An 18,546-nucleotide genomic window follows, 5' to 3' on the forward strand; every position below is an offset into this window, starting at 1 on the left:
GTCATTGGTTAAGAGCTGCTTTCGGCGTGGAGGTGTACGTGTTTTAATTTTCCAACCCTCTGGCCAGCCAGGCATGGGCAGAGAAGTCAGGAAGGATGCCCTGCGAAGTGAAGACTGAGGGCATATGGACAGGTGTCCGTCTGGTCAGCTCGCTGAAGGTCACTGCTGGGGAAAGTTAGCGGGGTATCCTTGGTGTCTGGGACTCATGTGCATTGAGCACCTCCTGTGTGCCAGGTACCCTATGCTTGACCCCACAGGTCATCTTGTGTATGGCACACACATGGCCAGAGTGGTTCCTACCTGCACTGACCCCCATCCCGTGTGTTCCCGCAGGATGCTGCCCATCACGGAGCACCTGCTGTACCTCCTGGGACTGGAGAAGACTGCCTTCCGCTTGTATGTGGTGTCTGCACTCGTCCTGTCCCTGCTCTTCTTCCTCTGCCGCCTGCTGATACAGCTCCTGAGGTTCTCCTGGCGTTGCTACGTCACCTGCCGCCGGCTGAGCTGCTTCCCCCAGCCACCCCGGCGCAACTGGCTGCTGGGCCACCTGGGCATGGTGTGTGGGGCTGGGCAGGTGGGCTGGGCGGGTCCCAGGTATTCAGTAAGGATAACGGACCTGATGGTTTCTTTCATCCCCCAAGAATCTGGTCAGGGCCACGAACAGACCCATTTTCCAGGATCTAAGTGTGATGGAGGCTCAGAGAGGGCAAGCCATTTACCCGAGGTCACACAGCTGAGGCGAGGCAGAGCTGAGTCGAAAGTTTTCTCTGTAATTTCAGGCCTATTGCTGTAGCAACAGGTACCAGTGCCCGTGAAAGTCGTTGGGTTCTGTGATCCCCGGGTGGGGTGGGGGGACCCCTGTGGATTTTGCTCCACCCCACCCCCGATGTGGTTGCACCCTTTCTTTCATTCTCTTACCTTGCCTTTCATTTTTTTTTAAATTTTTAATTTTTTTTTAATGTTTATTCATTTTGGAGAGGCAGAGAGAGACAGAGCACAAGCAGGGGAGGGGCAGAGAGAGGGAGACACAGAATCAGAAGCAGGCTGTAGGCTCCGAGCTGTCAGCATAGAGCCGGACGCGGGGCTCAAACTCATGAATCGCGAGATCATGATCTGAGCCAAAGTCAGTCGCTTAACTGACAGAGCCATCCAGGAGCCCTGCCTTTCATTTCTTATTTCACATACATGTGCTTAGAATTACATCAGGTACTTTAAAAATATTAACTCACTCAGTCCTCTTTTTTTTTTTTTTTTATGGTTTGATGTTTTGGGTTTTTTTTTCTTATTTTATTTATTTAATTTTATTTTTTATTTTTTAAAATTTACATCCAAATTGGTTAGCGTATAGTGCAACAATGATTTCAGGAGTAGATTCCTTAGTGCCCCTTCCCCATTTAGCCCCTCCCCCCTCCCACAACCCCTCCCGTCACCCTCAGTTTGTTCTCCATATTTATGGGTCTCTTCTGTGTTGTCCCCCTCCCTGTTTTTATATTATTTTTGTTTCCCTTCCCTTATGTTCATCTGTTTTGTCTCTTAAAGTCCTCATATGAGTGAAGTCATATGATTTTTTTCTCTGACTAATTTCACTCAGCATAATACCCTCCAGTTCCAACCACGTAGTTGCAAATGGCAAGATTTCATTCTTTTTGATTGACGAGTAATACTCCATTGTATATACATACCACATCTTCTTTAACCGTTCATCCATCGATGGACATTTGGGCTCTTCCCATACTTTGGCGATTATTTATGGTGCTGCTATAAACATGGGGGTGCACGTGTCCCTTCGAAACAGCACACCTGTATCCCGTGGATAAATGCCTGGTAGTGCGATTGCTGGGTCATAGGGTAGTTCTATTTGTTTTTTTGCGGAGCCTCCAGACTGTTTTCCAGCGTGGCTGCACCAGCTCGCGTTCCCTCTCCCTCAGTCCTCTTGACAATCCTAGGCGGCAGGCCCCACCACTGTCCCCATTTTGCTTCTAAGAAAACTATGGCACAGAGAGGTTAAGTAGCTGGCCCTAGGTCACACAGCTTGTAGGTGGCAGAGTTGGGGTTCAAGCCTAGGCCGTTTGGCTCCAGAATCCCTGTTCTTAGCTCTGTGCCTTTGCCACCTCTTGTGTCTGGCTGAGAAAACCTGCACTTTTCTAAAAGGGCTTCAGAGGTCAGAAGAAAGCCAGACTCCTGAGGGCACTGAGGCTTTTGGGGTCTTAGACTCCAGTTCCTAACTGCCTACTGCACTCACCTGGTCCCCCTTCTAGACCTACATGAAACTGAGGGACAGTTGTGGAGACCTTCCTGGCTTAGGCCTCATGCTGAGGGCAGAGGTGGACTTTGGAGAGGCAGTTCAAGGGCAGTGGTCGTCAGTGTGGGCTTGATGCTGGTCTCTACCCTCTCCTGCCACACGACCTTGAGCAAACTACGTCACCTCCCTGTGCCTTGGTTTTCCCATCTGCAGTGTGGGGCTTATGATTGTTCCTGATAACCTCATGAGGTTATTTTGACAATTCCTGAGGTCACGTCGGCAGCATGCTTGACTCTGAACCTGCCACGCGGTGGTGGGTGTGCTCAACTCCCCAGTCTTGCAGAGACCGGAAGTATCGAGTGATTCTAGAAATATTTTATTGATTTGATTTGATTTGATTTGATTATTTTATTTTATTTTATTTTATTTACGTTTATTTATTTTGAAAGAGAGAGAATGTGAGTGGGGGCGGGGGAGGGGCAGAGAGAGAGTTAGAGAGAAAGAATCCCAAGCAGGCTCCTCATTGTCAGCGTGGAGCCCGATGCAGGGCTCGAACTCATGAAGCGTGAGATCATGACCTGAGCTGAAATCAAGAGTCAGACTGAGGTACCCAGGCGCCCCTAGAAATATTTTAGATGCTACTTGGAGTGAGTGTCTCAGAAGAAGGAAGCAGGAGGAGGTACATTTCTACTCAGTATCTCCAAGAATATTTTATCTGGCTTTAGGAATGACTCCCCTGGGACCACACTCACCAAGTTTTGCCTGTTTGTGCCCGAATCTCCTCCCTCCCTTTCACCTCCCACCCCTGCTCAGGCCTCATTGTCTTCTGCTGGACCATGGTCCAGCCTCCTCCTTGGGCTCCTGCCTCCAGTCCGTCGCCCCGTCCTGGTCCCAGGATTCTTGAAACCAACCATGTCCCTCCTCTGCTCACACACCCTCCATGACTCCCCATTGCTGTCCGGAGAAAGTCTCACCTCCTCAGCTAGTGTTCGAGTCCCGTTAGGCTCTGACTCCCGCCCTACTCACGTCTAGTCCTGTAGGATGACTTCCTGTTGCTATAGCCAGGCTCTGATTTCCCACCTCCATGGTCTTTGCTGGAACTGTGCCCTCTACCAAATATCCTTCTCAGTTCGATGAACCCCTACTCATTTTTCATGCCCTTCGTCCAATGCTCTTATTCCAAGAGCCAGCTGGCTTTAATGGTGGTCCTAGAGGCAGTGGCCAGGCCCTGGTGCCCAAAGTTAGCCGGGTCAGTGTGGACAACATTGACCCTGTAGGCCCAGCCTGCCTCCTCCCGGGGCCATGAGTTCTGGGTGAGGCTTCTGGGGAAGCCCGAACCAGGGCAATCACTTACTCACCTGTAACTTCAGACAAGTCATTTGACCTTTCCAAGCAAAGTGAAATGGGGAGATAGTAGCAAGTATTTCACAGAATTCTTGGGTAGGTTGAAGGTATTAACTGTATGAACCATGCCCACCGCAGCGCCTAACGCTGTGAGCACACGCATGTGTTAAAGATAACAATGCTAGTGGTATTTTATTATTAACGTAGCAAGTACTCAACAAATGCCGATCATTATTATTGGGTGTACTGTTACTGTTTTTATTTCTGGAACACCGGCTGTGTGTCATGCCCTGTGCTGGGTGGGGGGGGGGGGCGGTCTCTCATTTTGTTATTTCATACATGTTCTCAGCTGCCCTCAGACAGAGAGTTGATTCTTCCCCACTCCTCAGGTGAGGGAATGGAGGTTCAGCAAGGTGCAGCCAGCTGCCCTCAATCATACAGCTCTTCCGGGCTTGTTTTAAGGACAGGGGAGAGGTGGAAGGAGGGAAAGGCTAGGGGACGCTGGGGCTGGGCTCCTCCTCACTGTCCTTCCCTCCTACCCCTTGCAGTATCTTCCAAATGAGACAGGCCTCCAAGATGAGAAGAAGGTGCTGGACAACATGCATCATGTGATCCTGGTGTGGATTGGCCCCATTTTGCCGCTGTTGGTTCTGGTGCATCCTGACTACATCAAGCCCGTAGTGGGTGCCTCAGGTAGGTGGGCTGGGCCTTTAAGTGATGGATAAACCCTCAACTCCCAGAAATCACCTGGGCTTCTGGGCCTGTAGGCTATCTGAGGGAAGGGCCATTGGAGTAGGGATTTGAAGGATGAATAGGAGTTCACCAAAGCAGCCATGGTAATACAGATAGTGGGGACAGCATGGGAAAAGGTGCGACAATGTCTAGGGGTCCTAGGAACTTTGAGAGGCAAACATGCCCACCTAGAAGAGCCAAACATATTCGATCAGGGAATTGTTTGCCTGAGATTTTGTTAAGTGGTTGCTGCTTAATTCTAAGCCATGGCAGTTCCACCATTTGGGTTCTGATATTCCCTGCTGTGGCAATCCCAGCCCGCAGCCCATTCTTTTCACCTGGGCCGACCCTGACTAGTAGAAAAGGAGACGTAGAAAGATTGCTTCTCCCTTCTGAGTCCACACCAGTCCCAAGGTGTAGGGCTCCTGGGTGTGCTGGGCAAGTCCTTGCTCAACCTTCAACACCCGGATCCACTGACCCCTCCTCCAGGAAGACTTCCTTGACCCTCCAGACAGATCATGGTTTTCTTCTCCGGGCTTTCTCATTCTCCGTCCTAACGCTCTAGGGCTGACTGACTGTGTCTGCCTCCAGCTCCGTCTTCCCCCTAGGAGTCTGGATCTTTGGTGTGGCCTCGCGCGTAACTGGGCACCTCCAGGGGCATCAGAGACATTTGAGAGAGGAGGGAGGAATGAAAAAGTAGCCGTACCCTCCCCACGTTTCATTCCGGGATGCCCGACCCGCTGCACAAAGGGGGAGCCTGGACCCTGGGAAGGGTGACCTCCCTAAGGGATGGGCTCCAAGTTGTGCAAAGAGCCCTGGGCCAGGACTTGGCCGGGCTGGGCTCGAATCCTGGGTGGAGCCACGCTCACCATGTGACCCAGAAATTCATGTAGCCTCTCAGGGCCTCAGTTTCTGATCTGTAAAATGGGGTGGTGGTGAAGACTCACTGTGATGTGGGTAGGTGCTCATGGGGGTTTCTCGTCTCCTGCTTTTCTCACGTCCTGTTTTTCTTTCTGCCTCCTCCTTCTCCCCTCTCCTCCTCAGAACCGCAGATTCCTGAGGACCATATTACATGGTTGTGAGACTCCAGATGGAGTAGGGGGTGGAGCCCCCCCGCGTGGCCTTGGCACACAGTAGATGCCCCGGCCTCTCCCTCTCCCCTCCCCTCCCCTCCCCTCCCTCAGGACAGGCAGGATATCCAGGGCCTTCCCCCCACTGGAGGAGTGGGGGGAGGGGGGCGGAGCTGTGAGTCAGGACAGACAGGCCTGGCCCCAAGCTGTGGATCCCACCCCACACCGGGGCCTCCTCAGGGCCACACCTGGGGACCTTGATGGCCTGGGGCTAAAGCCACACAGCGCATGGGCCCTGAGAAAGGCACAGCTCCTCCTGAACCTTCTCCATCTTATATCGGGCAATTGGGGTAGAGAGCATTAATGGGAGAAAGCAGGGGGAAATGCGTTATAGAGAATGAAGTGTGATATATAGGCATATCATTACAGCTTTTGCCTTGATGCATTTATTTTTTATTGAGATGAAATTCACGTAGCATGCAATTAACCATTTAAAAATGTACGATTTTAAAGTGTAAGGTATGTAGCGTGTTCACAATGTTGTGCAACCCAAGGCTCTCTCTAGTTCCAAGTTTTTTTTCATGGCCCCATAAAACAACCTGTACCCATTAAGTGATTACGTCCTCCCCCCCGCCCCCCCCTTCTGGGACGTACCACTCTATTTTCTATCTCCATGGCTCTGCCTATTGGATATATCACAGTAAAGGTATGATACAAAATGTGACCTTTTGCACTGACCTCTTTCACTTAGCACGGTGTTTCCGAGGTTCACACACATTGTAGCAATGATCAGGACCTCCTTTTTTTAAGGCTGAGTAGAAGTCCATTGTATGGGGATACGGATATACCACAATTTGTTTATCTGCTCATCCACCAACAGGCATTTGGGTCCTTCCTACCTTTAGGCTGTTACAAATGATGCTATGAACATGCCTGCACGGGTTTTGGTGCGGATGTATAGTTTCATTTCTCTTGGGTAGGTGCTGAGGAGTAGAAATGCAGGGCCATATGGGAATTCTACCTTTAACTTTTTAAGGAACCACCAAACAGCTTTCCACGACGGCTGTGCATTTATTTTTCCCTGGTGGGGGCTTGCTGCGAACTGGGGATACAGATAATCATCTCCTGAGTTCGTGACACCAATGACCAATAATTATAATCATGGTTATAAAAATAGCCAGTAGTTGGTTAATTATTCATTTATGTGTACAAATATTTAATGAGCACCTGCCGTGTGCCAGGAACATGTTAGCTCATTGAGCTTTTATAGGGATGCCATGAGGCAGGCAGAATTGTTCTATTTCTCCTCTGGCAGATGAGGAAATGGAGGGCCAGAATGGTTGACACACCCAAGTTTACATGCTGAGTTAGTGGTGGGGCTGGGATTTGAACCCAGATCTGGCCCTCCCAGAGGCCGAGCTCTCAACCACAGTGATATGTACCTTCCTGCTGAGCACCAGGTGGGGCCTTTTCTTATATGACCTCCTCCAGGGTAGACGTTACCATCTGCTTTTTACTGAAGGGGACACTGAGGGGAAAGGCAGCCTGGTCACGGCCTCTCCTGGAATCTAGTGTTCAAAGATGGAGAGGTGTAGGGACCCGAGGATGGGAGAACAAGGGTTTAGCCTGGGGTGGGGGTCGGGGGTTGGGGAAGACTTCACGGAGGAGAAGTCAATGACGCTGGGCCTTGAAGGATGTGTGTAGGGGTTTGCCAGATGAGAGGTCTCAGGTGGAGGGTTCTCCCAGTGCAAAGGTGCAGATGTGTGAAAGTGCCAGGGGAATTCAGGTGACTTGGGGTGTCTGGAGTGAGGATGATGTGTGGGGACGAGTAGGCAGTGAGACAGAAGCTGGACTCAGAGCACCTGTGTGCAAAGCAAATGAGCTTGTGTTTTACATTGGGGGTGTTAGGGAATGGTGCTTGGTCTGGGCAACCATTTAACAGGTCTGTATATCAGAAAGACCCTCAAGGGGCTTAGGCTGGAGTCCAGATCTCAGAGAGGAATGGCATGACTAGATAGACTTCTACCTTTCTCTCCAGTGTTGCCTCTTCCAGGAAGCCTGCTTTGACTTCCAGCAGCCCTTTCTCTGTGCCTCCCTTTGCTTCTGGCACACTTTCTACCTTCTTGATATTTGCATGGCATGCCTCTACTTCTCTTTCTCGCCCCACCCAGATCTCCTCCAGGCAGGGTGTGGAGCTGAGCCACCTCTGGTCCCCAGCACTGCCCAGCAGGGGTTGGGTACAGAGGGTGGCAGAACCCTCTGAATAGGAGGATGAGTGGACAGATGACTGTGTGCACGATTGGCCAATTCCTAGGTAGTGTGTGTGTAGGTGGCTGAGTCACATCTCAGGTAAAAGTGACATCACTTGAGTTTCAGGTACTTCTTTCCTGGGCCCCTGCCCATTCAGTCACAAATCTGTTCAACCCATAGAAAGGGAGTTAACTCACTCATCCACCCACCCACCCACCCACCCACCCATCCACCCATCCACCCACCCACCCATCCACCCACCCATCCACCCATCCACCCACCCATCCATCCACCCACCCACCCATCCATCCACCCACCCACCCATCCACCCACCCATCCATCCACCCACCCATCCATCCACCCACCCATCCATCCATCCATCCATCCATCCACCCATCCAACCATCCATTTTTGCATTCTTTCATCCCTTGACTGGTTCATTCACTGAAAATTTATTTAGCACCCATATATCAGTGATCAACATGGTCCCTCCTCTCCAGGGGCTTGTACCTGGATGGATGCAATCCAGAGGGATGGGTGGAGAAGGGGTGGCATCCAAGCAGAGACTCAAAGGATGAAGGAAGAGTGTTTCAGGCAGAGAAGGCATGTGGTAGAAAGAACAGAGAATGTGGCTTTTTCAAGGAGATGAGAAAATGCTGTGATGTTCGAACATTGAGCATGTAGGGTATGGAGGACAGACATGTTTTGAGAGAGGTCTGGACTGGGGTAGATCATTCAAGGCTTTGAAAATGGGTTGAACAGCTGGTGCTGTAGCTAATGGCTGTGAGCGGGAAGGGACATGGTCAGATCTAGCATCTGATAAGACCTCCTGGGACCGGAGTGCAGGGAGGAGGCTGCACTGGAGACTGAGAGCACAGGAGGCGTAATTCACATGGCCTGGATTGGCAGAAAAGAGGGGGTGATTAGGGTGAAGAGGGCCATTCTGGATGGAGAGCTCAGCGTGGACCAGTATGTGGGGTGTATGTTGAAGGGTGAGATAGGAGAGACACAGGGAGGCTAGATGGGGCAGGGCCTTCAGTGCTAGCCTGAGCTTGAACTTTTTTACAAGGGTGATAGGGAGCCATGGGAGGTATCTGAGTAGGGGAGGCTCATGTTCAGATCAGCATCTTATAAGGGTCTCTCGGGAGCAGGTGTGGAAGATGGACTGGAGAGGTGAGGTGGAGGTCAGAGCTCAGAGAGGAGCCCCAAGGAGGTTAGAAGCAGAGGTCAAGGGTCCGCACTCTCTTTTGAATTATCATCACCTCTTCTCTCTCCACAGCTGCCATTGCCCCCAAGGATGACCTTTTCTACGGTTTCCTGAAACCTTGGCTGGGTGAGTGTGGGACTGGATGAGCTGGGGCTGGGGCTTCAGGGAAGAGGGGGTGGGGCGTGGGGTTTCTTGTGGTTTCAGAGTAATGGGAGAGGTTCCTAAGGGCGGTCTCCTGCGCCCAGGAGATGGGCTGCTGCTTAGCAAAGGCGACAAGTGGAGCCGGCACCGCCGTCTGCTGACGCCCGCCTTTCACTTCGACATCCTGAAGCCCTACATGAAGATCTTCAACCAGTGCACTGACACCATGCACGTGAGTCGCGGGGTCTCTTGGGAAGAGGGTGTCCGCAGAGTGGGACTGGTCCAGGCCCCGACTCGTGTGTGAGCCATGGGATGTCAGGACGGTTCACTTCCTTTACCTACAAGATGGGCTTGAGGCGCGCAGGCAGCTGGGGTGCCGTTGTCAGCCTGGCTTAAAGCCTCTGCGGTCTCTGTTCGGTTTGCCATGTGTCTCTTTCTCGCAGGCTAAATGGCGACGCCTGGCGGAGGGCCCAGTGGTCTCCCTTGACATGTTTGAGCACATCAGCCTCATGACCCTGGACAGTCTTCAGAAATGTGTCTTCAGCCACAACAGCAACTGCCAGGAGTGAGTGTGGCCTTCCTGGGGGAAGATAGAGACAGTGGCTGCAGGGCAAGGTGGTGGGAGAAGAAAGGAGACTCTCAGGTGTCGGGCATCGCCGGGCTGTCGGTACTCTGCCACCGACAGGCTGTGTGTTTCTGAAAACTGACATCACCTCTCTGGGCCTGTGTCCTTATCCGAAAAAATGGAATCCCAATTCCACCCCCATAGTCATCTTGTGAGTATTAAGTGAGGTAATGTAAGTTGGTGGTTGGGTATAGAGTAGGTGCTTAATAAGTACTAGTTTCCCTCATCCTTCCATGAGGAATAGTTTGGCTTTTGGAAAGTGTCTCCCCAGGCTATGAGCCTCAGTTTCCTTTTTTTGTAAAACAAGGATGACAATTCTTTTTTTTTTTTTTTAAGTTTATTTATTTTGGAAGAGAGAGAGAGGGGAAGAGAGAGAGCAAGCAGGGGAGAGGCAGAGAGAGAGAGAGAGAGAGAGAGAGACAGAAAGACAGAGAGAGAATCCTAAGGAGGCTCCATGCTGTCAGTGCAGAGCCTGATGCAGGGCTTGAACTCACAAACTGTAAGATCATGACCTGAGCAGAAACCAAGAGTCAGACACTTAACCAACTGAGCCACTCAGGCACTCCAGGGATGACAATTCTTGACCCTCTGAGACATGCTTTAAGAATAAAATGATATGGGGCGCCTGGACGGCTCAGTCAGTTAAGCGTCTGACTTTGACTCAGGTTATGATCTTCAGGTTCATGGGTTCAAGCCCCATGTTGGGCTCCGTGCTGAAAGCTCCGAGCCAGGAGCCTGCTTTGGATTCTGTGTCTCCCTCTCTGTCTGCCCCTCCCCCACTCATTCTCTCTTTCTCTCTCTCTCTCTCTCTCTTTCTCTCAAAAATAAATAAACATTAAAAAAAAGAATAAAATGATGTTGCACTGCCCTGGCACACAGTAGATGTTCAGTAAATATTTGTTGAATGGATGAATAAAATAACCATTGTCCTGGTTCATTCATTCATTCATTCATTCATCAGCTATTTGTTGTGTAGCTACTATGTGCCAGATACTATGCTATCTACTGAGAATATGGTGGTGAGCAACAGACTAAGTCCCAGTTCCTTGGAATTTATAGTCTAAGCGGGGATATAAGGAAGAAGAGACATCATAAATCGCAAGTTTGTAGCACATAGTAGGTTCTCAATGATAAGCTGCTGACTTTGTTACTCTGGGCTTTGTAGGGTGATGTTTCAGTTGGGTAAAGTGACAGTGGCTTTGGTGATTAACTAGTTAACTGATTAATTAATCAGTCCAGAAATATTTATTCCAGCCTACTAGGTGCTATTCCTGGACTAGGCACTGTGAATATAACGGTCAACAAAATAGACAAAGTATTGCTCCTTTGGAACTTATATGTTGATGGGAGGAAAAGCAGTTACCGTGCACAAATAAATAGACAAGGAAGTGACAGACTGTGACACGTGTGAAAACAACAAGCATAGTTCAGGACCAAGGACAGCCCCTTGCACACCTGTCCCAGTGATTTCATTTTTTTTTCTTTTTTGTTAATTTTTTAAATGCTTATTTGAGAGAGAGAGAGAGGCAGCATTTTATATTCCTACCAGTAGTATGTGAGGGGTCCAATTTCTCCACACCTCTACCAACACTCGTTATTATCTGTCTTTTTGATTATAGCCATTCCTAGTTGGCGTGAAACAGTATCTCATTGTGGTTTTGATTTGCATTTTTGTAGTGGCTAATGCTGTTAAGCATCTTTTCATGTGCTTATTGGACATTTGTATGTCTTCTTTGGAGAAATGTCTATGCATATGTTTTACCCATTTTTTAATTGGATTCTTTGTCTATGAGTGCATTTTAAGAGTTCTTTTATTTTATTTTATTTTATTTTATTTTATTTTATTATTTTATTTTATTTTATTATTTTATTTTATTTTATTTTATTTTTTGACAGAGATAGTGACCTGGGGAGGGGCAGGGGGAGAAGGAGAGAGAATCTTAAGCAGGCTACACCCTCAGTCCAAAGCCTGATGTGGGGCTTGATCCCATGACCCTGGGATCATGACATGAGCCAAAATCAAGACTCAGACTCTCAACTGACCGAGCCATCCAGGAGCCCCAAAAATTCTTTATATATTTTAGATACAAGTTTGTGATCATATTTATGAGTTCTCTCACTCTGTGGCTTATAGCTATTTAGTCTTTGTGATGCTACATCTATTTGGAAGTCCTAATCTGTCTTTGGGTCTATGTGTACCTGGATTTTGGTTTTCTTCAGATATGATGAGGCCACCCGATCAGGAGATGATTGTTCCTTACAGTTCCCAAGAGGAGGGGACCTACTACACCCCTCAGGGCCACACAGGGAAGCATCGGTGTCAGTCGGGAGAAAGCATGACAGTCTTTTTTGGTGGTTTCCTTGGGAAGGAACAGTATGGCGGTTACACAAGCTTAGGATTCACTCGTTTGAATAATTATAGAGGGCTCTGGAGGATGGGGACTGTCCCTAGTTGTCCAGTGATTAAGGCCTGGAGATAGTGGCTCGGCCTGATAAGTTTCAGCGTATGGGCTCTGGACTGTTTAGTGTGCACATGAAAGGCATACTCTTGGGTGAGTCATTGGCAATCTCTCAGAACTGGCTAGCTCTGGGAGGGGCCGCGTCTCTCCGGGGTCAGCAAGGCCCCAGATGGTAGAGCGTGAAGAGTACAGGAAAATGAGAAAATATCGTGTATATACGGGGTGGGGGGGGGGGTTGCTCACTGGTCCTAGGGAGCAGCTTGTGCTCAGGGCCCTTCCTCTCCCGGCAGGAAGATGAGCGATTACATCTCGGCCATCATCGAGCTGAGCGCACTCGTGGTCCAGCGCCAATACCGCGTGCACCACCACATCGACCTCATCTACTACCTCACGGCAGACGGGCGGCGTTTCCGGCAGGCCTGTGACACCGTGCACCGCTTCACCACGGAGGTCATCCAGGAGCGGAGGCGGGCGCTGCACCAGCAGGGGGCCGAGGCCTGGCTTAAGGGCAAACAGGGCAAGACCTTGGACTTCATCGATGTGCTGCTCCTGGCCAAGGTGAGGCTGGGCCCCGGCCCCTCGTGAATTGCACCAACTCCATAAAAGGACAAACGTCCCGAATAACACAGATCTAGGAGGCAGGCAGGCACCCTAATACACAAGTAAGACTTACTGTATTCGTTTTGCTGGGGCTGCCATAACAAGGTGCTGTAGACTGGGTGGGCTAAACCTCAGAAGTTAACCTTCTCACAGTTCTGGAGGCTAGAGGTCTGAGATCAAGGCACTGACAGGGGTTGGTTTCTTCTGAGGCCTCTCTCCCTGTCTTGTAGATGGCCTCCTTCTCAGGTGTGTTCACGTTGTCTTCCCTCTGCCTGTGTCTTTGCATAAATTTCCTCTTCTTCTAAGGACACCAGTCATATTGGGCTAGGGCCCACCCTAATGACGTCATCATAATTTAATTACCTCTGGAAAGGCCCTGTCTCCAAATACAGTCACGTTCTGAGGTCCCGGCTGGTGAGGACCTCACCGTATGAATTCTGGAGGGTTGTGGTGGGGGCGGGGACATGATTTTGCTCACCATGCTTAAAAGTTGAAACCCAAGACTTTGAAAAAATATGACACTTGCAGAGATTGCTTCTGTGGAATTTCTTTCTTCCTGTTTTTGAGAGAGAGAGAGAGCAAGTGAGTGAGGGGCAGACAGAGAGAGAGAGAGAGAATCCCACAAGGGGCAGAGAGAGAGAGAGAGAGAGAGACAGAAGCCAGGCTCACCGGAAGAGGGGATTGAGCTCACCCAAAGCAGGGCTTGAGCTCCCCTGATGTGGGACTCATGAACTCATGAACTGTGAGACCATGCATGACCTGAGCCAAAGCCAGATGCTTAACCACTGAGCCACCAAGGCTCCCCCTTCTGTGGAATTTCTGAGCAGCACTTGGATTCTGGATTCAGACAGTTCTGGGTTCCAGTTCTGGCCCTGCTGCTTAGCGGATGCTGGACCTTAGTCACCTGAATCTTCCCTCTGAGTCTCAGTTTCCTCATTTACGACATGATGGTCATGAGACCTGATCACAGGTCATGGTTGGGCCTCCAACCAGCAGGATGCTTTCTACAACCAGCTGCTCAAGGGATACAAACTCCCTTCTTCCCCTCACCTTTGACTCTCCCTCCCACTTTCCATCTTTCTTAGACAAGCCACGTACCTCTGTCTGCCTGGCATCCTTACCCCCGCAGCTTGGCTTGAGAGAGGGGGGAGTATCTTGACTTCAGCCCTAGGAGGCGGAGGGTGGGATGAAGCGGGCTAAGGATCCTCTCCTGTTCGTTCCAGGATGAAGACGGGAAGGAACTGTCAGATGAGGACATCCGAGCTGAGGCGGACACCTTTATGTTTGAAGGTGAGGATGTGGGGGGAGGCGGGGAGGGGGCCCCGTTGTCAGAAGATCGTGTCTCCGCTGTCCTCAGGCAGCCTCCACGTGAGCTCCTCACCTGCCTACAGGTCATGACACAACATCCAGTGGCCTGTCATGGGTGCTGTTCAACTTGGCCAAGTATCCAGAGTACCAGGAGAAGTGCCGGGAAGAGATCCAGGAGGTCATGCAAGGCCGGGAGCTGGAGGAGCTGGAATGGTCCGTTTGGGGTCAGGGGGATGGTGGGGGGCCGGTTGAGTCTAGAGCTTGCGTATTTGTTTCTTGCTCTGGTCTGCACATATTTCTTGCTCTCGCTACTGCAGGGTGCCGTTCAGTTGAGCGGGGTGGCTTCCAAACGGAGGTGTGGGTTCAGGTCTGTTTCACACGTCTCCTCATTCTCCTTGAACCAGCAGCTACCTGGGGCGTGTTCCTCTCAAGGCAGATTCCAGAAGCTCGAAGAGCCACAGTCTAAAACCTCTGCCTGCACTGGAACATTCCATTTCACTAAAGCAAGTCACACGGCCAAGCCCACCATGAATGGGGCAGGACATACATTCTACCCGCCTGAGCAGAAGGCACTGCAGAATCACATGCAAAGGGCAAGGGGTGTATAATTCAGACATGTGCCGTGTAGAGCTGATTTTTGGGTGACTCAAAGAAAACACAGCATTAAATAGCACCAAACAGCAAGAAAGCTCTTTTCTGTTTAGTGTCAACCTTTTATTTATTTATTTTCTAAAGTTTATTTATTTTGGGGTGGGGGGGAGCAGACGTGGGGGAGGGGCAGAGAGAGAAGAGAGAGAATCCCAAGCAGGCTCCGTGCTGACAGTGCGGGGCTCGAACTCACAAACTGAACCATGAGATCATGACCTGAGCTGAAGACAGACGCTTAACTGATTGAGCCACCCAGGCACCCCCGCGTCAACCTTTTAGATTTCAACGTCAGGGAGACATTCTCAGTTGGGTGCCATTGTATTCTTCAACTCCTTGCTAATCTGCCTTTTTGATGAAGGGAAAAGATGGCTCAGGTTCTGAGGACTGGGCAGGAGATGATGTCTCGCCAGAATTTAATAACTCTTCTGTTTTCCCAGTGGTTGTTTACCTTATGGGTACTTTTATGCCAGGCATGCTGTTTGCCCTTTACAGGAGTGACGTGAAATTTCTTTGAAAGAGAAAGAAAACGATCTAGATCATGGACCAAGGGTTATAATTAATCCACTTTTGGGCCCTGGAGTCCAACGGAAAGAAGTTAATAATAGCAGAAGGAGAGTGGACAGGTTTTTAAATACTGAAATTGATCCACACAGGCTGGTGAATTGCTGATGCCTGGGCGCCACCCCCCCCCCCCCCCCCCGCCTGTCCTGGCACCTCTCCCGGCTATCCCCTGGCTGCCATGTAATCCATCAGTTAAAGGGTTAATGCTGGGCATGCAGAAGCCTGCTGGTGCTGCTCGGGTTGCTTGGGGGCATGCTGAGGGGTAGTGATGTGTGCATGGCATAAATGCAAACACCGGAAGCTGGGGCAAGTCTGAGATCCTGGACTGGTTTCCTGCGTGGTTGCTCCTGAGCGTGTGTGTGTGTGTGTGTGTGTGTGTGTGTGTGTGTGTTTGGGGGAAGGGGTGTTGCTGTGCCCTGGCTCCAAGCCACTGACCATCCCACGTTCCATGTTCCCCAGGGACGACCTGACCCAGCTGCCTTTCACCACTATGTGCATCAAGGAGAGCCTACGCCAGTTCCCACCTGTGACCCTGGTCTCCCGCCGCTGCACAGAGGACATCAAGCTTCCAGATGGGCGCATCATCCCCAAAGGTGCCCATTGTGTGCTGCCAGCTGCCAGGCCGCTCTAGTGCCCATGGGGGCATGGTCAAACCTGCCCCAGGTGCACCCTCCCTGTGGATGGGCCATCTCTCTGTGTGGCTGTTGCTTCTGGGGTGAGGGAGGAGAACCCACGTGTAGGGGTTAGACAGAGGTGGGTGAGTCCAGGTGGGAGAGCAAGAGTGGGTGTGGTGGGGTGGGCCCTATGAGGGTGCAGGTGAGGGAGGGATGGTTTCATTCAGTGGCCAAATATTCCTTGGAGACTAAGCCTGGCTCTGGGTGATGCTGGGGATCTAGAGAGGCCTCGTTCCCAGTCCCAGGCCTTGAGTACCACTCAGTCTGAGGAAGACACAGCAGGGCACAGACATTCCCAGTCACATAGGGTCAGGAATGGCCTAAAGGAAGTAACTTTAAAGGGGCTGAAACAGTCCAAAGTAAGGAGTGATGACTTCATATGGGGTGAAATTCAGGGTGGGGGTCTGCTTGGAAGAGGCAGCATGAGAGGTGAGCCTTGAAGGTAGAAAGTGAAAGAGAGAGCATATTTATGGAGCAGAGTTTCAGGGTGCAGGTATTGAAAGGCTGCGAATGCTAGGTTGAGGCACCTGAACTTGATCTTCAGGACAGTAGGGAGTCATGGGAGGTTTTTGAGCTGAGGAGGAACAATGTCAGATCTGTGAGTGACAAAGATCCCTGTGTGGCTGGCATGGCAGCTAAAAGCAGGTGATGGGGACCTCTTAGGGGGCGAGCGGCAGAATTTTTCAGAGAAGAATGGGCAGGGGAGGGTGGTAGATGGCTCTTGAGAACAGCATGACTCCAGGAAGAGCAGGGGAGGAGGAGGACTTCAGAGAAAGTTCCCCTCAGCCCCAGTGGCCCCACTGATGCCACCCTCCCCACAGGAATTATCTGCCTGGTCAGCATCTATGGGACCCACCACAACCCCACAGTGTGGCCTGACTCCAAGGTGAGCGCCTGCCTCAATCCTCTCTTCCCTCAGCTTCTTCCCCCTCAGAAGGGGTGGTCCTGGGCCACTGAGGCCTTCCTACCCTCTTCCCCAGGGACCCAGGTGGCCTGGCTGGATACACAGCTTGAGTGCCCCTCCCCCCATGTATTCACTCACTGTTTGTTGATTCATTAGGTCCACAAATATTTATTGAACACCTACTGTTTGCCAGCCTCTGTGCTGGGCACAGAGGACCGAGAAATGTACTTTTTTTTTTTTTTTTTTTTTGCCCTCATGGAGCTCACTGTGAAGTTCAGGGGAAGAAAATAAGCAAAAACTATGGTTGTGATACATGCACAAAGGAGATAAAAACTGGAGGGGGTGGGGGGCACTTTAGCTCACATGGTGAAGAAAGGCCTTGGGGAGGAAGAGGTGTTTGAGTTGAGACCTGAGAAGTGCGAAGAGCAGGGGGAAGCCTGTTCCAGGCAGTTGAGACAGGAAGTGCAAAGGCCCTGTGGTTGGAGTCAGGCTGGCATGCTTGAACAACAGAAAAGAGGAGGGTGTGGCTGGATTGTAGTGAGGTTCTCTCCATCCAGCGGAAGGGTCAGGACCAAGCTGGGATGGATGGGCCAACCAGACTCACCCACCCCCTGGCCACTCCTGCCTAGGTGTACAACCCCTATCGCTTTGACCCGGACAACCCACAGCAGCGCTCCCCACTGGCCTATGTGCCCTTCTCCGCAGGACCCAGGTAACTCTTCTGTTTCCCCCGGTTTAAGCCAAGCGTAGGAGGAGCCCCATGGGAGTCGAAGGTCAGGGATGTGCGGATCAGGAGCAGAGATCACCTCCCACCCAGATGTGCTTTCTGCCAACCCAGCACCCTTCATGCCTCCAGTGTACTAAGAAACCCCCAAATCAGACTCTGTGATAGCATCCCTGGGTGTTGAGCGCCTACTGTGTGGCAGGCCCTGAGTTCTGGGCTCATAGGCTCCCAACGACTCTAGGATGCCATTGCTCCCGTTTTACAGATGAGGGAACTGAGACCCAGAGCGGGAGGTCGGTCATTTACCCAGGGACTCCCCCCTTCCCGGGTCACACAGCGGCTGCACCTGAGCCCCTCCCCCGTCCCCCTTCCTCTAGAAACTGCATCGGACAGAGCTTTGCCATGGCCGAGATGCGCGTGGCCGTGGCGCTGACGCTGTTGCGTTTCCGCCTGAGTGTGGACCGAACGCGCAAGGTGCGGCGGAAGCCTGAGCTCATCTTGCGCACGGAGAACGGCATCTGGCTCAACGTGGAGCCATTGCCTCCGCGGGCCTGATCGCTGGCGCTTCCCTGCGGATCCCCGGGGGCCCAAGCCCCGCCCAAAGAGGCCCAGGCCCCGCCCTCGAGGGACCAGACCCCGCCCCCAGGGCCCTGAGGGCAGAGACCACGCCCCTCGAAGGCCCGGTTGGGCTCCTGGAGGACCAGGCTCCTCCACTGAGCAGTATGATGAAGGTGCAGGCCACGCCCCTCATGGCAAGGCTCCGCCTCCTGACGGTCTGGTCCTCCCCCTTGAGGTCCAGGTCAGGTCCCCTGAGTGCCTGCTTTCCTGCTTGAGGGACCAGGCTCAGCCGCATCTCTTCGGGCCCAGACCCACCCCCAGGATCCAGAGCACTCGGGCCTTCAGGCCCCACCCACCCAGCCATCTGAGGACCCTAGACCTGACACCTAAGGCCTCTGGGATTCAGGACCTGTCCCCCGTGGATCTCGGCTGGCTTTTAAGTTGAGGACTTGAGAGCTGGAGCCTGAAGTAAGAGCACTGGACCCGGACGTCAGCTTCT

General features: G+C 51.5%; 1 protein-coding gene across 2 annotated transcripts; it reads left to right on the forward strand.

Moving 5' to 3' along the window:
• Window positions 1-18,546, forward strand: LOC125929160 (ultra-long-chain fatty acid omega-hydroxylase). 2 transcript variants are annotated; one of them, XM_049640089.1, is made up of 12 exons: window positions 2-556; window positions 4,135-4,279; window positions 8,918-8,971; window positions 9,091-9,218; window positions 9,430-9,551; window positions 12,361-12,628; window positions 13,894-13,960; window positions 14,062-14,191; window positions 15,647-15,780; window positions 16,683-16,747; window positions 17,395-17,477; window positions 17,867-18,546. In XM_049640089.1, the coding sequence occupies exons 1-12, from the start codon at window positions 125-127 to the stop codon at window positions 18,042-18,044; spliced, it is 1,806 nt and encodes a 601-aa protein (XP_049496046.1). In that variant the 5' UTR covers window positions 2-124; the 3' UTR covers window positions 18,045-18,546. The 2 variants fall into 2 exon arrangements, with proteins under 2 accessions (XP_049496047.1, XP_049496046.1); XM_049640090.1 differs by lacking the exons at window positions 15,647-15,780; window positions 16,683-16,747; window positions 17,395-17,477; window positions 17,867-18,546 and adding an exon at window positions 14,386-15,293 and having other exon boundaries at window positions 1-556.

The sequence above is a fragment of the Panthera uncia genome, chromosome A2 (genome assembly GCF_023721935.1).
Source record: "Panthera uncia isolate 11264 chromosome A2, Puncia_PCG_1.0, whole genome shotgun sequence".
In the NCBI taxonomy this organism is placed as follows: domain Eukaryota; kingdom Metazoa; phylum Chordata; class Mammalia; order Carnivora; family Felidae; genus Panthera; species Panthera uncia.

Coding starts and splice junctions, on each gene's coding strand:
- LOC125929160 (XM_049640089.1), top strand. CDS start 125: ATGGACAGGTGTCCGTCTGGTCAGCTCGCTGAAGGTCACTGCTGGGGA. Junction 14,192..15,646: donor GAGCTGGAGGAGCTGGAATG/GTCCGTTTGGGG, acceptor CATGTTCCCCAG/GGACGACCTGACCCAGCTGC. Junction 16,748..17,394: donor CAGTGTGGCCTGACTCCAAG/GTGAGCGCCTGC, acceptor ACTCCTGCCTAG/GTGTACAACCCCTATCGCTT.